The sequence below is a fragment of the Myotis daubentonii genome, chromosome 16 (genome assembly GCF_963259705.1).
Source record: "Myotis daubentonii chromosome 16, mMyoDau2.1, whole genome shotgun sequence".
In the NCBI taxonomy this organism is placed as follows: Eukaryota; Metazoa; Chordata; class Mammalia; order Chiroptera; family Vespertilionidae; genus Myotis; species Myotis daubentonii.
Genome location: NC_081855.1, coordinates 49,754,684 through 49,772,913, shown reverse-complemented (window position 1 = coordinate 49,772,913; position 18,230 = coordinate 49,754,684). Strand labels below are relative to the sequence as shown.

General features: G+C 41.3%; 1 protein-coding gene and 1 long non-coding RNA gene across 2 annotated transcripts in view; one reads left to right on the top strand and one right to left on the bottom strand.

Moving 5' to 3' along the window:
- Positions 1-18,230, bottom strand: part of LOC132218989 (uncharacterized) — a 56,346-nt gene that overhangs the window by 29,266 nt on the left and 8,850 nt on the right. The gene's annotated exons all lie outside the window — the stretch shown is intronic.
- Positions 4,995-16,494, top strand: KRT23 (keratin 23). Its single transcript, XM_059670967.1, has 8 exons — positions 4,995-5,457; positions 10,131-10,213; positions 11,213-11,369; positions 12,619-12,780; positions 12,865-12,987; positions 13,370-13,590; positions 14,455-14,486; positions 16,099-16,494. Exons 1-8 carry the CDS (start codon positions 5,062-5,064, stop codon positions 16,188-16,190), a joined length of 1,266 nt encoding a protein of 421 aa, XP_059526950.1. The 5' UTR covers positions 4,995-5,061; the 3' UTR covers positions 16,191-16,494.

Here is an 18,230-nt window from a genome sequence, read left to right as displayed (position 1 = left end):
CAATCCACTAGGGCTGTATATTCTTCCCAAGACCAAAGTTAACAACATTGATGGAGGGCCTGCCGCGGCACTCTGTGAACTGGAAGTAACTGAGGAATTAAAGATGAGCCGGCCATAGCCTGGCCTCTCAGCTTCCTTACAATTAAAGGCTAGGATAACGTTGCTTAATGTACAGTCTGTGTAGCAAAGGTGTCTTTCACTTTTTGTATGTTCCAAATAGCTCAGAAATATGTTTCCTGGATGAGGTTCTTAATAAACAGATTAGGATCTTAATAAACATTTACCAACTTGGATTTCTGTCAACACATTTCTTATTTAACTGAAATTTACTTTCTCTTTCTTTATTCTGATATATTCTCTTCTTCAAATTTCCTAACTCTTAAGGCCTGAATGCGATTCGTTTGTCATCACTTACCCGGCTCCATCTACCTCTGCATCCTTACTTAATTCTTAACTGCTTTTTAAAAATCAGATTAACTTTACTTTTTCTGTCTGACTTATTTCACTTAGCATGATATTCTCAAGATCTATCCATGTCACAAATGGCAGTATTCATCTTTTCTTATCGCTGAGTAGTATTCCATTGTATATACGTACCACATCTTCTCTATCCAATCATCAAGAATCATAAGATTTCACTCCTATGTGGGATATAAAACAGAAAGCAACAAATACTAGTAAGTAAATAACACAAACAAAAACTCAGAGACACAGACAACAGTAGGGTGGTTACCAAAGGGAGAGGGGGTGGTGGAGAGGTAGAAGAGAGTAAAGAGGGTCAGATACATGATGACATAGGAGCTTAACTTTGGGAGGTGAACACACAACGTACTATAATATACAGATGATGTATTATAGAGTTATACAGTGAAAACCTAAACAATCTTATTAACCAATGTCACCTCAATAAATTTAAGAAAGTATTTTTAAATCAGATTAAGAAGAGTTTCCAACACGCCGTCTTATTATCTACCCTTTGAGAGAACTTCTGTGATCCTTTTTAAAGTTAAAATACCTTTTTTTATTTATTTTATTTTTCCCATCACCATTTATCTCCCTTACAACCTCTTCCACTCCCACCCACCACCTCCCCTCCACAATAACTGCGCTGTTGTCTGTGTCCATGAGTTCTGTCTTTTTTTATTTTTTGCTCAATTCCTCCACCTCCCCCAACACCACCCCTACACCAGAGCTATCTGCCTGCTCTCCATCTATCAGTCTGTCTCTATTTTGCTTGTTAGTTCAGTTTGTTCATTAAATTCCACATATGCGTGAAATCATATGGTACTTCTCTTTCTATGACTGACTATTTCATTTAGCATAATGCTCTCCAGGTCCCTCCAGGAGAACATACAGATGGCCAATAGACATATGAAAAGATGCTCAACTTCACTAATCATCAGAGAAGTGCAAATTAAAACCACAGTGAGATATCATCTCATACCTGTCAGAATGGCTATCACCAATAAATCAATAAACAACAAGTGCTGGCGAGGATGTGGAGAAGAGGGAAAGCTGTACACTGTTGGTAGGAATAAGGATTGGTGAAGACACTGTAGGAAACAGTATAATGTTTCCTAAAACAAAATTAAAAATGGAACTGCCTTATGACCCACAATTCCACTTTTGGGAATTTATCTGAAGAAACCCAAAACACTAATTTGAAAAAAATATATGCACCTCCATGTTCACAGAAGTGTTATTTATAATAGCCAAGATCTGGAAGCAGCCCAAGTGTCCATCAGCTTGAGCAGTGTATGAAACAGCTATGGTACATTTACACACTGGAATACTAGTTGGCCATAAAAAGGAAGAAATTCACCCTTTGCAACAACATGGATGGACCATCTGTGATCTTAAAAGTCTTTTTGCCTATGTGTGTTTTTCATTATTTTTCCTTGTATGTCAATAAATAAATACAAAAAGTATTAGGAAGCAACTTTAAGTTGACTTGTCTTCCCCTCCTACTCTAAAATGCTATATTGAATACTTCTTAACTTGAGCCATCTATATATATTGGCTCCCTTTTCCTGGAAAGACCAAAATATGAGAAAATTTTATTGTTATTTGGCTACAGTATGATAAACTTAGGCATTTATGAAATGTCTGACCTGGTGTCACTGCAGAAGCTGTGTTTTATTTCTATAAATGTCTAATCTTTTTATATAACCCTCCAAATCATAGGATAATGATATAGCAATTTTGCCTGGAGACCTACTACTCATCTGCTCTGAAATGTCATGCATAGTAAAATCTATTTGAGGATTGTTTGGCCATTGTTCTCTCACTATAAACAAGAGGGTGCCCATGGGATGCTTCGGGGATGGGACAACTGTCTTTCAAAGGCACAAACACACTGTGCTCCCAGCTAATGACAGCGAACTGTTGACAGGCCTCCTTTCTGATCCCTGATACACCCACAAGCAACCATTCGTTCAATCCCCAACTAACCTCTCCTGCAAAATATTACTTCCCTTTTAATGACAGCATCTCAGTTCACCAGGAAGATGAGCCAAATGGGAAACAGAGTGCAGCCTGGCCCGGGCACATCCTACAGATGGATGTTCTCCCGTATGTGGCTGGATCACTGTGAACACAATCCAATCCTGCCCTGAGTCAGCCCCCATCCACGTCCATCAGCACCCTGCTCATCACCACACATCTAAATAAGTCTGTTTCTCTCATTTGCTCTTTTTTCTCTTGCCTCCCTTTTTCCCCTCCTGCTCATAGATGTAAGTGACTGTGGAGCACTTTAAAAGGGCACCCCCTCCAAGCATCCCCAAGGCTTCCTATAGTCTTGATCAAATTTTTCCATCTTGCACGTAGTGAGATGAGGCAAGTCCAAGGACTTGAGCAAGGTTTTGCTGCCAGAGCGGACAAGCAGAGCTGGGTGTGCTTTAGTGATATTATTTGCAATGAGGGATGATTTTGCCTGTGTGGTTGGCTAGTTCCCCCCTGGGAGAGGCTTTTTCTACTCTCTGGTTTTACAGTTCACGCTCCTCAAAAGGGCAGGAGGTGATGGTGTTGGAGAACCTGAGTTAAAATCATGATTCTATGGAGGAAGAGGGGAGGAAGGGAAGTGGAGAAGGGTATAGGCTGGATAAATGGTGATGGAAGGAGACTTGACTTGGGGTGGTGAACACACAATATAGTGTGCAGACGATGTGTTGCAGAATTGTGCACCCGAAACCTGGAGAATTGTGATAATCAGTGTCACCCCAATAACTTCAATAAAAAGGAAAAAAATCATGACTCTAAAAAGTTCAATACTGAGTTAACACACAGTTATGAAATGCCTACAAGAAGCCGGACTTTGGTGCTTAAAAGATGGGAGGCATAATCCCTGCTTTCATGCAGCCTGCAGACCCAGAGGGGTGTAACAAATGCAGCACAGCGTGGTCAGTGCGGAGCATCTGAGATCTTGCTCCATGGCATGTATCATCAATTTGGCTCAAATAAAATCTTACAAAAAAATTTTAGCCCTAGCCAGTTTTGCTCAATGGTTAGAGTGTCGGCCTGCTGACTAAAGGGTAGCAGGTTGGATTCCAGGTCAAGGGCATGTACCTGAGTTGCAGGTTTGATCCCCAGGCCCCAGTCAGGGAGCATGCATGAGGCAACCAATCAGTGTCTCTCTCTCTCTCTCTCTCTCTCTCTCTCTCTCTCTCTCTCTCGTCAGGGAGCATGCAGGAGGCAACCAATCTCTCTCTCTCTCTCTCTCTCTCTCTCTCTCTCTCTCTCTCTCTCTCTTTTCCCTCTCTCCTCCCTCCTGACCTCCCTCACACTCTCTCTAAATATCAATGGAAAAAAATATCCTCAGGTGAGGATTAACAAAACAAACCAAAAAAAAAAAAAAGAAGAATATCAAAGGGCTATATAAACTGGGAAGTCCGATTATCACCCTTATGAAAGAGAAGTATTGTATAGGATTCTGTCAAGATTCCACTCAATGATAACAGTGCCATGTGGCAAGAAGAATCCTCCCTGGCTTTGCCAATCACCCACCACCTGTCCTCTGACATATCCCCCCAAAGACCTCAGCTTCCCTCATCTGTAAAAGTAGTGGCTTGAACCGAGGAATGAAAGCCCCTTCCGCAGCTGCCATTCTATTCCTGAGTCCTCTTTCAATCTAACTGCCAGCAACCAGCCCGTGGCTCCCGCCCCCAGACTATTTCTTTATTCACACCTAACCTTTACCTTGGCAGGCGAAGCGTACGCTTCATCGAGCATGTTCGCCAGCCCATGGCACATTTCCTGCCCCGCCCCCCACCCCTCTGCAGGGCACAGACACACAGAACCAGCCTTTCTGGGGCTCAGCCGGCACGGGGACAGGGGAGCCAAGGTAAGTCCCGAGCGCAGGTCAGGGCTGTCTGGTTTTGAGGTGTGCTCGGGATGAAAGGCACCTTGAAAGTGGAAGGCTAGGTCATTTATTAATTACTTATAATTGAAGGTTTGTTCTTCAGAATGATTCCTTTGAAATTACTTTCCATCAAACACTGGCGGCCACAAAGGCTTCAGATGCTCAGGGCATTCTGCATTTCCTCAGCGCGAGTATTTTCACTCTGAGATTCTGTTCTGATCTGAGCCGTCTCTGCCCCCCTTGCTTCAGAGCTGGGGGCCGAGGGGTGTCTGTGTGTTTAATGTCTACTTTTTAAAAGAAAAATCTAGGCTACATCAAATCACCCTTCTGTGGACTTTAAACTGCCCCTTTTCAGATAAATGAACAATGGAAAAATTCCACGGAAAGATTAAAAAGACACCTGAGACAAACATCCAGCTAATGTCGTGGCCACTCCTCCGGGTTACGACTGGAAGGGAGAAACAAACTGGTCTATCGATGTGGCTCTAAACAACAACAGTGTGTGTGGAGGCCTGGGGCGCTTCGGGATTGACCAAGAGGAAACACATGTTGCACAATGATACGATCTTGTTGGTACAGTTGTCAAAGGAGGGAACTCCCACAGCAAAGGGCATAAAACCATCCAGGGCAGTCTGGGGCAGCTCAGTTCTGCGGTGCCAGGGAGCAGAGCAGAGCCCAGCCCCGCCCCACACACAAATGGGACCATGAGCTCCAGCCACAGCTTCAGCCAGATCCCCTCTGGCTCCCTCCCTGGCACCAGAGGTGGCTGGGGCCGGCCGGGGGGCTTCCCCCGGGCTCCCAGCGTCCACGGGGGTGCAGGGGGCATCCGCATCTCCCTTTCCTTCACCTCCCCAAGCTGCCTGCCCCCGGGAAGGTCTTGGGGGTCTGGAAGAGGCAGCTCCCTCCTAGGTGGAAATGGGAAGGTGACGATGCAGAACCTCAATGAGCGCCTGGCCTCCTACCTGGACAAGGTGCGTGCTCTGGAGGAGGCCAACGTGAAGCTCGAGAGCCGCATCCTGAAGTGGCACCAGGAGAGAGACCCTGGCAGCAAGCAAGATTATTCCCAGTATGAGGAGAACATCAGCCGCCTGCAGGAGCAGGTAAGACCCTGGGTGGCCCTGGAAGTCAGGGTGGGTGGTGCGTTTCCAGGAAACCCCTGGGAGAAGCAATCAGAAGAAAAGACAACTGCCAGGAAAATGGCAAAAGGGCTTAAAGTAATTGTGAACAAAGGTAGTTGAGGATATTTTCTTATTTTACCTTGCATTTGGACTTTGGAGAGTCTGTTGTATTTATTTAAACCTGTACATAAATGATGTGGGGAAATATCTAAAGAGTCTAAGGCAACCAGCTGCTGTCCAGTGTCACTGTGGCCCAGCGATGCAATAATGATGACAAAGGCTGGGCTTCATCCCTTGTGTTCAGTGCACGAGTCAGCCTTTGCTTTCTCATCAGTTCTGCTCCACCTCAAGCGGCAACAGTGTGATTATCTGGCAAAGAGAGGCTGAGTTATACTATTTTGGAGATCACATCTAAAAGGTGTCACTCCATGGGCAAATACATAATTGTGACATCCCTGGATACTTCTTGGCGGCTACTAGCAGTTCTGAGTTTCTAGATGCTAGTAGTTCCAAAAATGGCATATTGCTAGAAAAAAATATTAAAAAGAGCATAATTTTGGAACGTTAGAGTTAGGATGGGTTATGGAGACTTCTCCAAAAAATGACTTTTCAACCAAATATTTTAAAAGTTAAGCTTATAGCTTCTGGAGGATCTTATAACATTGGCTAGAGTAGAAGGAACCCAGTCATCTCACAGGTTAATTTTTAGCTCCATAACTCCCCTCTATGTAAAGCAGTTCCAAAAAATGTCCTGCAGGATCACGATTTAACCTCCCCTGAAAAGGGCATCACAGGTTTCCAATATGCATATGATGGTATTTCTCAACACTCAGTCATCCTTGCGTGAATGTAGGAAGGACCAACCAAGATAATATAAATCTGCCTCATAATAAACCCTAATTATTGAATAAGCAACCTAATAACTGACTGTGTAATTACCTTAACTATATAGTACATGGTTGTCTTTGCATTAAAAAAAACACACAAGGTGACTCAACAAACCTCACCATATTTTTTTTCATTAATAAAGTTGCTTTGGTTTTAGAATGGAGAGAATAAAAGATTTTTGCAAATGGACAGCTGAGAATATAACTCCCAAAAGAAATGTAAGGCTAGACCTGGTCAAGTAATGTATTAGCTGACAGCAGAGAGGAGGGAAAGGGAGAGAAAGGAGGGAAACATTTGTTGAGCACTTACTATATGCCAGGCATCATGTTGGGTATTTAATACACCTATCCGTGCCATCCGAGAGTTTTCTGCAATGATAGAAACGTCCTATAGCACCTGATTTAATTCTCACAACAATTCTGGAAAGAACCGAAGCTCAGAAGAGTGAAATAGCAATCCAAAGGCACTGGAAAGGGCCAGAGATGGGATTCTAAACCAAGTCTGCTTCCAATGGCCTCAATTTCCACACAATACGGTGCTGACTGGCCTACCTCACACAACAGTGATACTGCTCATGAATAAAGATATTGCATTGTATTTGCATTGTTAATTATGCAACACATATTGCATACGCATCATTTCATTCTGTGAAGCAGGTATTTCTATCCCCAATGCACAGATGAGCCGACTGAGACCAAGTGGCTGCCTAAATTCATGAGAGCAGAACTGAGAAAAGTGAGTGGTACCAATGACAAGGAGGGGGCAGCTTGCCCACTGTTCAGGTGTCCCTGGAATCTAAGTTCTGACATTAAACAGGAGTCTTCTTCAGCTTTGAATTACACTCTTTTCTGGGTTTCTTGCTTCAGTGTTACATCTTCTCCATGTTGGAAGAAAACAACTCTTTGAAGCTGAGGTTGTCTGTCTATCCCACTCTCTCCTGTTCACAGCTGAGAAAACAGAGACCAGACAGGTTCCCCAAGTACTGGTACCCGGGACCGACCCCTTCCTGAGCCTTGATGAAATGTTCTGAATAGATATATCACTCTCTCACCCCCACTTTAGGGATATTAAATGTTATTCAAAAAGTCTATAAGAAATTGTGTTCAAAAATTAATCCACTTCCTTTGAAACACAGAGTTGGACAGAGAGAGATATTAGAATGGCTCATAATAGAACTCTACTTGGTGCTTTGGATTACGATAAAATATTCTACATTCCTCTCCCTGGTAGGAGATTACATACCCTGGAGCAATGATGCTGTACTACTAATACACCAACTAGATTATTTTAAAAGAATTAACTCAGGGCTTTGGGGAGAATCCAGGTGATTAATTATAACACACAATGCCAAACCTATGCCTCATATATTATTTCTCAATCCACCCTCATCCATTCATTATTGCAAAGGATGTCTCAGAAATAGTGGCTGTGTCATAATATTGTATCAGGCAACCCAAACAGTGGGAAATGGTTTCCATTTCTAAATGTGCTCTATATCAAGTGCATTTCAGAGCTCACCACTCCTGCACTATGAGAACGCTGGCTGGGAGGATCTGAGTCTTGATGGGGCTTTGCAATTGATAAATTATCAGTTTAACTCACTAAAGACGGTATTTTTTATTCTGTGGAGTCTATAGGGAATGGTTTCTCTACATGTCAATCAATACCTCAGTGCACAACTAAGGCTAACCCCAGGGATCCCCAGGCCTTTTTGGATGGAGCTACTTTCTATTTCCCATGAGCTTAAATAATGCAAAGAATAAAAAGTCTGGGGTGAGGGGAAGAATTTGGCAAGAAAGTCCCTAAGAAACACTGTAAGACAAGGAAATACCTACAGAATCTTTTTGTAGCGCAAAGGAAGCAGTCATAGTACCATTTGGAATCCATCCACCAAGGGAAGAATGAAGGTGGACAGGGGGAGCCAACCTGGCCATCTCTTACCACAAACAGAGTTTGAGGGTACATCTCAACAGGTAAATCCTGAGATTTATCCAATGCAGACATTGGCTCTAGTTATAAAAGTGTTAGACTTTAACGAAGAAAATTCTGAACTAATTTTTCAGTGTCTACAGTATGCCCAGAAAAGGCTAAGGATTTTACAACATTATTTTCACTCTCCTAATCTAATTCTCATAACCTCATTGTCATTTTATGAATGAAGAAACGGACACGTGTCAAGCTCACTCAGCTGGTGGCGTCCAGGCCCACTGTTGTCGCCACCTCTGAATCCTGCTATTGTGCATTCATAATACCAAATTCCATCTAACCAGTGAAGCTTTGAATAGGACCAGATTTTTTAAAGGTGCCTTTGTTTTCAAGTATAACTTTGTCCTAAGAACATCCTTTCTTAAGAAGGGAATTATGTGTATAAATATAATGGAATGTCACAAGATTGTCTGGTCCCAAGTAAATTACAGAAGTGTAGAGCTATGACCTCTAAGGTCACCTGTTTTTAGTATAAACTCCTTATCTAACAAGGGATGGAACTGAAACCCAAGGAATGGAGTGGCTGGCCCAAGTTCACACCGATGGTCAGTGACGGGAAGGAAAAGGAAAACCTCCCAGGTCCCAGTTCAGCATAATGTTTGGTACAAAGGACTATTATACTCTTGACACTGAGACATCTTCCACCCAATTTTCCTGAAGGCAGAGACATACAGCAAATGTAGACTAGTTCTCTGATTAAAACCTCCTAGAAGTGTTTACAAACCCTATATGTAAACACAACTGCTCAAGTAGGTACTTTCAATAACATTTCTCCTTTTAAAGTGAAAAAGTATATAAACATCTAGTGAAAGTGTTTGACAGGAGGCTTCAACACAATTAAAGTTTACTAAGCTGGTAAAGAATCATTTCATGTAATATTTTAATAGCTACAATTGGGGCATTCTCATCATGGAATAATTGACAAACACATACCTACATGTTATGTACACGACTATAGTTACTTTGGACAAAAATTACTTATGGTATGTGATGACCGTAATAAAATACATTTAAAATTAGTTTCAGCCGAAACCGGTTTGGCTCAGTGGATAGAGCGTCGGCCTGCGGACTGAGGGGTCCCAGGTTCGATTCCGATCAAGGGCTTGTACCTGGGTTGCGGGCATATCCCCAGTGGGGGATGTGCAGGAGGCAGCTGATCGATGTTTCTCTCTCACCGATGTTTCTAACTCTCTATCTCTCTCCCTTCCTCTCTGTAAAAAATCAATAAAATATATTTAAAAAAATAAAATAAAATAAAATAAAATTAGTTTCAAAAACTAATACCAGTTGACATTTTGTATCAAGTGATACTTTGCTCAGTAGTCACAGATCAGAACTATGAATGCTATCACGAGAAAGAACTATGTTCATTTAAAATAATTATTTTACTTTAGGGGAGCCAAACTAATATTCACAGTAAGAAAAGGATCAGAATCTAAGCCACTTTTAACATCTTGAATGTGGGGGCACTTGAGCAAAACAGTAAGATGTGTTTATAGTACTAGAAAGTTAGAAGGCATTTTGAATAATTACACTCTTTCCTCTTCCTTTTGGCATCTGTCAAAACTCCATGTAAAAAAAGACAATGCAGACCATATCCTTACTATAAAATCATTTTATGCTTTGCACCTAGTAAGAGCTCAATAAATATGTGTCGATGTGATTGCTCCACTGTCAGGAAACAAGTCATCTGTTCTAACAAGTCATATAACCAGGAGACTAGAGAACAGAAATGCAGCTTTCCTGTGTCGCAGAAATGACTCTTGGTGCATCTCTTACAGATAGTGGACGGCAAGCTGACCAATGCTCAGGTGTTTCTTCTCCTTGACAACGCCAGGATGGCAGTGGATGACTTCAACCTCAAGTAAGTCCCTTCCTCAGTGTTGTAGGGGGGGTTGGAGGGGGGCATTATTTGGTGTTTTTCTTTGTTTTGTTTTGTGGGTTGTTCTTGTTCTTGTTTTTGCTTTCCAGAGAAAACTTATCTCACCATTAGCTACTTGTAAAAATCTTACTGGAATATAATTAAAAGGCAAACAAGAATAAATTCTTGGCTGGACCCTAATTTAAATAAATCAGATGATAAAACACACTTTTTGTTGTGAGTAAATTTGAATAAGAACCAAGAATTAGATGACATTAAAGAGTTGTTTTTTGCCCTAGCTGGTTTGGCTCAGTGGATAGAACATTGGCCTGAGGACAGAAGGGTCACAGGTTCGATACCGGTCAAGGGCATGTACCAAGGTTGTAGGCTCCTCCCCTGCTCAGCCCTGGTCAGGGCACATGCAGGAGGCAACCAACCTATGAGTTTCTCTCACATCACTATTTTTCTCTGTCTTTCCTTCTCTCGTCCATTCTCTCTAAAAATCAATGAAAAAGTATTGTTGGGTGAGGATTTAAAAATAAATAAATAAATCTTTGCAATAAACCTGTAAGATGGGGGTGTTTAAAAAAGGGAGTTTTTAATGTTTTAGGTGAGATAATGTTATTATCCTTATTTAGAAAGATGTATTTTTCTTAAAAGATGCATTCAGAAGCATTTAGGGGTGAAGTGTTGTGTCTACAATTTACATTAAAATACAAAATGAAATACAGATGAAGCAAATATGGCAAACTGTTAATGACTGCTAAATCTAGGTGTTGGACACATGGCTGTTCATTATTTTATTCTATTTTTAAAAATAACATTGAGTCACCATTATAGAAAAATATGCATGAAACACACATATAAAGAATAAATAGTCTGTATTAACTGTTTTTCCATTAAACCTAAAAAGTATGAGCATCACCTCTAAACGAAGGTGAATCCTTACAAAGACTGCAGCCTTCCAACAACAGGTGTACCCTTTTTTCCTTCTAACCAAAGGTATGAAAATGAACACTCCTTCAAGAAAGACTTGGAAATTGGAGTGGAGAGTCTCCGAAAGACCTTGGATGATCTAACCATTGTCACAACAGACCTGGAACAGGAGGTCGAGGGGTTGAGGAAAGAGCTCATCCTCATGAAGAAGCACCATGAGCAGGTAGGACTCCCCAGCAATCACCAGCTCGGCTCTTAATGGGCACATCTTAGGTGATCCAATAGCTACAGAAGAAACTACTACCTCTATGCCAGTTCTATTTGTCCTTGAACCTAAATAATCATCAGGAACCATATAAACATCTAACTTTTCCAATTCCAAGGTTATCTACTCAGATGTCAAATACAACAGCCAAAATACAATCACAATTAACAATAGATGGGTCAACAATTTTAATATGCAGTGTTTACCTAGGTTTGATTGTTATAAAGTACTGCCCAGTGGTTGAGCATCAACCCATGCACCAAAAGGTCACTGGTTAGATTCCTGGTCAGGGCACATGCCCTGGTTACCAGTTCAATCCCCAGTACAGGTTGTACAGGAGGTAGCAGCTGGTAGATGTTTCTCTCTCATTGATATTTCTATCTCTCTTCCTCTCCCTTCCTCTAAAATCAATAAAAACATTTTTAAAATATTGTAGGAATAAATGTGTGATACTTTATTGACCCAAAGTGCAGCAAATTGAGGGCGAACAGAATAAAGAGAATCTGCTACTAACCAAGCTATATATGACTAGTAGCAAAAATTAAGAATCCTAACTTCCAGAAACATTTAACCAATTTTTGAAGTTACCATCCATCTAAAGTCCCTGAGACATTGATAAAATGATAGAAAAACAATCCCTATTTTAGACAAACAAAATTGATTATGAACATCAAAGCTAGTTAGACAATGATTGTTAACCCTTTCCTGTGGTTCCTTGGTTTTCATGATATCCAATGGGTGTCAGCCCTCCAGAATCCTAATGCACTGATGAGATTTTAAAAGCCTCTTTACTTTTGGCTTTGGATTACTGAACTGCTTCCCAAAAGCTTTGGTCTACATCCTGAAATGTTCACCTGCTTAGTTGTGTCATCACTTCACCCATAAACATTTGCTGAAGAGTACTTTACACTATGTAAGCGTAATTCTTGCTGAAACATTTTTAACCAGGGATTAAATTAAGTCAGTAATCATAGAGGCCATACAGTTACCTGTCTGGTGCTATTCTTTGTTTTACAAAAGTAAAAGAGGAAAAATTCATATCATGTTTTGTCATCGATAACTAATAACTGAGACGCCAAACCAAAGCAGTGAAAGAGTAGCCACCACATGAGCTGAAATTTTTAAAAGATCCATTCACTGCTGCCAATCAACACACTTCCTTCTGATGCCCACAGCCCATTCATATTCTTTCTCTGTTATTAAACAGGAAATGGAGGGACAGCCTGTGCCAAATGACTTCAAGGTCAACGTGAAGCTGAATACCACCCCAGGGGAAGATCTGATTAAGATCCTGGAGGACATGCGGCAAGAATATGAGTTTATGATAAAGAAGAAGCATCGAGACTTGGATGCTTGGTATAAAGAGCAGGTAAAAGAAAAGTGTCCAAACTCCCCAAAGGTTGCATGTCCATGTGGCCCAATGCCAATGCCTCTGCTCTTTGCTCGGCCACAGTCAGCAGCCATTGCCCAGGAGACCGCCGGCCCAACCGCTGTGCAGACCAACCAGGGCAACATCCATGAGCTGAAGCGCACTTTCCAGGCCCTGGAGATTGACCTGCAGGCGCAGCGCAACAGGGTGAGTCTGAGCTAGGACCATCCTGAGTCAGGTCATGTCAGCGTAAGGAGGTAAGGAACAGAGCAGGGCAGGCACCTAGCGCCCCATCCCAAATGAGCAGCAGAAACAACAAATGCCACGGACGTGCGGCAGAGCCGCCAAGAGGACCCCGACACAAAGGTTTTACGCCAAGAAAATGGGCTTCAAAAGTCCAGACACTGCTCAACTCCTGGCTGCCCACGTCCCCAACCCAGGAGTCAGCCTGCTTCCCCTCTGCATTCCCAGCAGCCACCAAGACACCCCGCAGAGTGGTGGGAGGATTCTAACTACTCAGCAAGCACACGTTATTGAACCAATCAAGCCGTCAGCCAACTAATGTCAGAAACGTCATTTCCTCTTTCAGAAATCTGCTTTGGAAAACATGTTGTCGGAGACCCAGTCTCGGTACTCCTGCCAGCTCCAGGACATGCAACGCATCATCTCCCACTACGAGGAGGAGCTGCTGCAGCTGCGCCGTGACCTGGAGCGGCAGAACAGCGAATACAAGATCCTCCTGGGCATCAAAACCCACCTCGAGAAGGAAATCTCCACCTACCGCCAGCTACTGGAGGGCGAGAGCCAAGGGTGAGGCAAAGGCTGGCAGGGGAGGGCGCGAAGGGCACCCAGCCAGCATTTGTACATTCGTGTACCCTACAGTTCTGTTAGCAGCAAAGAGGTTTACGTTGAATTTCTCCTGAAGACACTTAGATCAGATTGTATTTCGTTAAGCAGAAAGTTTTAACATGTTAAGCGCCATGGCAGTCACCAGTGACTGACACTATACTCTTCGTCCAGGAGACAAAACAGGCTGGGTGCTTAACCTGTGAATTAATCAGGATTACTCCCAGGACACTGGGATTTGAGGTCAACCGTTGAAATTAATATATTAAAATCTCTAGAAAGAAACAAGAAGGGATAGCTCTAGTGTTTCCCAGTGAGGATACACACAATTCAGGCTCCAAAAAAAAGGAGATTAGGGGAATATTTTAGCCTAACAGCAGGAAGAGATTCATAAGGGAGTAAGGTACCTAGATTTTCAATCTGTTATTTCTTGGGAAGTAGTTGTCCACAGAAAGGGCACAGACATTTTATAATCCAAGAGAAGGAGTTATAGTTTTTTAAAAATGCATAAATTTCTCAAGAAGCCCAGGGTTCTGGGCTTCAGACCCAGACCCTGGAAAGGATCCTGATGAAGGTGCCACCTGCAGGTGGCTAGAAGGATGGGTCATGAGACTTCTCTGCCCCCAGGGTTAGTGGAAGGCAGCACTCCCTGCCCTCTGGGTCCAGGAGGGTTCTTCCATGACCTCATGACCTTGGACTAGCTCAGAGAATCATCCTCATTAGATGGGTACAAATTTACAAACAGGCAAAGGAAGCCAGTTCAATGTAAGACGTTTTTATGATTATTGCTAATACTAAAATGAGCTTTAATCTTTATTACTTTTATAGAACAACAGAGGAATCTAAGCTGAGCACGAGAGGTAAACAAATTTCTTTCATTGTTTGAATCTACTTTTTAAAACTAAATCAGCATACTTACCCATTCTGTAGTATTCATCATCTTTAGTGTACTACCAAATGTCCTGTATTCAATTTTTATTTTACTCCTGAATTTTTAATTAAATTAACAAATTAGATGATACAAAGTGAGCTCTCAATATTGTCCTCAACAATATATATGAAAGCTCTTTGTGAGTGGTAAAGTAGATAAAAATAATCATTAATGTTATTATGTCTCTATTAACTAATGGAGGCTGTTTATTACACTCAGAAGAGAATACAAGGAAATGGTTTCACGTAATTTCCCAAACTGTCTTGTGTTGAACATCAGTGCCCCATGAGATTTTAACTGTGTATTATGAAAGACATGTTCTATGACCGGATAAGACCTATCCTCTTTGTGAAGAGCCATGTTGTGTTTCGGTACATTAAAGATGAAACAATGTTGGAAAGGCACTTTTTCAGAGAAGAAAAGGAACAAGAATGGGAAAGAATGACAAAAGTTCTATTTTGTTTAACCCAGTGTTCCCTAACATCTTTGACCTGGGAACTCTTCTTTCTCAGATAGCCTTTAACATCTCACAGAAAAATTCTAAGAAACCAGTCTGGAACAAGTGGCACTTTCTGAGTAGTTTGTGGTAAAAATATCCTAAGGCACTAGAGCATCGGTTCTCAACCTGTGGGTCGTGACCCCTTTGGCGGTCGAACGACCCTTTCACAGGGGTCGCCTAAGACCATCCTGCTTATCAGATATTTACATTATGATTCATAACAGTAGCAACATTACAGTTATGAAGTAGCAACAAAAATAATCTTATGGTTGGGTCACAACATGAGGAACTGTATTTAAAGGGCCAGAAGGTTGAGAACCATTGCACTAGAGATTCAGAGAATCAGACTTCAAGTAACCATCACAGAACAGGTGGTCAAATTGCTACCCCTCTGCAAGATCTCCATAGACGGTCCTTCAGCCTCTCTCCTTACCCAAACCCAGGGATGCGGAACCCCATACTGAATGGGGTGGCCCAATTTACTGTTGGAGAGGTTTGATTTTAACCAAGTTCTCCCTGTATCTCTGTTAATGGTTTAAATTCTTCCCCTCCCCCTACCCCCGTTTAGAATCAATTTATTGATGTGTCAACAGGCACTTATTCAAATCAATCGTATTTTTGAATACAGTGACCAAAATAAACATCCCTGGCTTGTTGCCATCCCTCACATGGGAAGCTTGCTAGATCTTAAAATGAGGTACCCAGAATGGCTTTTAGTACTCCATACACTCACGGAGTCGTGGTGCACGTGCTACAAAACCCACATAAGCAATCGGACTCCTCCAGTGCTTGTGGTCAGTGATTAGATTCTGTATCAGGCATGCCTAGATTGAAGGTCTTGACCCCTAGAAGATGGCACTGCCCAGACACCCTCATTCCTTAGAGGGTGGGAAGAATAACCTTTTCACTCCAGCAGAGACCGCCATGTTGCATAGTGATCATTTTGGAAGGCACAGAGAGCATAACGGGTGCTGAAAACAGCACAGTTCAGATGGTGGGGGAAGCATGGCACTGACCTCTTCATTGCTCTTTTCCTCGGCAGCTGTGGCGCCCAAGATCAAGACCATCACACGGGAGAGCATCAATGGAAGAATAATTTATTCTCAAGTGAACGAGATCCAAAAGTACGCATGAGGCTAATAAAAGTTTCTGCCTGTTGTAAAAACTATTTTTCTGCAATGGAGAGTCCCTTCCTTGCCCAGACACAAACGGGTGAGTCCTAAGAGGTATCCTTGGAGTTATCAAACTCAACAACATTTTTCTCTGTAACCATCTCATCAGACATCCCATAATGATCTTAATATACTGCTGTACGTTTGAATCAGAGTATGAGTTCATGAGCTTAAAGCTCTACTTTCCCACTGCAATCTTCAGAGTCCATCATTGTGTATCTGTTTAATAGCCAATAAACCTCCATACAGCTGCATCATGTCTCCTTTATATCATCAGGCAAGACAAGACCTCAGGTCTCCTCTTAACCAGGGCTACTCGGAGCATTGTCCATAAAAGACCCACGGGGACCTTAATGCTCTGAACATGTCCGCAGCAGCCAAACACTGGGTAGAACTGTTACCCTGCAGCCATGAACTTAGGGACAAGATGTGGCTCGTGAGCCTCTCCAGACTTCTGCCAACAAGAAGGATGGAAACAGAGAAAAGGAGGCCCAGAAAGCCTCACTTAGAATGAGAGAGGACCAAAAATTATTTTAACTCACATAAAAAGTATTACTTAATTAATTAGTTAAAAGCTTAAGGGCCTAACAGCGAGTTATTAGTAACATTAGAAAAGGAAATTCAGGAAAAAAAAATTCTTATAACAGATAGAAACTAAGACCCAAAAGAGGAAGTGACTTGTCCAATATCCAAATTATAAATATCAGGATCTGGAGTATTGTATTGAGGTATACTACAGAATGGGTAAGTATGCTGATTTATTTTTAAAAAGTAGATTCAAACAATGGAAGAAATTTATTTATCTCTCGCGCTCAGCTTAGATTTCTCTGCTGTTCTATAAAAGTAATAAAGATTAAAGCTCGTTTTAGTATTAGCAATAATCATAAATTTATATTTAAGGAAGTAGCATTTGTAAGCTGGTGGAGTGGTGATAAGGCTAAAAAGGGAGCAAGGACTAGAATTATGTTGGGAAAAGACAAATAAGAGAAAAGGAGTCAAGGAAGTTTCCTTCGCATAGAGGCTCTCAAACTTGGCTGCACCTCAGGATCAGCTGGGGAAATTTTAAAATTCTAATGACCAAGCCATGTTATAGATCAATTAAATTAAGGATTTGAAGGTTGGGACCCAGGGATCAATATATTTTAAAGATTCCCAAAGAAAATGCAATGTGACTAATGAGAACATCTAAGTAAATTCTTCCTTAAAGAAATAACAGATAAGTATTCCCCAAATACATATTTCATATTTCTCTACTAATTAATTAGGCATCGCATGTAAGTTCAAATGAAAAAAAAGATAGAAGCATTAGAAGAAAACATATTGAACTCTCTTATTTAAGAGATGAGGAAGCGAAAGTCTAGAGAGGTTAGCCAAGTCCTCCTGGAACTCAGATCTCATTTCTACCTATTTGTAACCTACAAGTAACATCTCTGACATATGGAAACATCAGTACTGAAGAAAGCATCACATGATTTTAAAAATGCTAGCAAATTAAAAATAACAATTCTAAATGTGTGAATTATTGAAAAGCCAAAAATAATTAAGGTATAAGCTCTTAAATTGAAACCAATTTGTAAAAATGCCATGAATTTAAAAAAAAAAAAAAAAAAGTAAGCCTAACATAATTACTAGAGTTTGGATAGTTTTCTTTTTTTTTTTTTAAACAGATGGCCTTAAATTATTTAACATACTGTATGTAGCGTGGGGATTTTTAACAGTTTAGATTGTTTCAAATAATATAGCATAACATAATTCCAAAAATACCTTTTACGATCATCAGCAATATTATAACATAGTTACATTACACCAACTTAGCCTTTCACAATTGAAACTGGATACTAAATAACAGTATATTCTGAGTATGCAGTAGTTATTGGTGGGCCCAATGAATCCATACCATCAGGACTCATGCTTTTCAGTATTCTCTCCCACATTTACTCTGGGTTTGGCCATGTGGCTTGATTTGGCCAATGGAATATCAGCAAACACGATACAAGCAGAG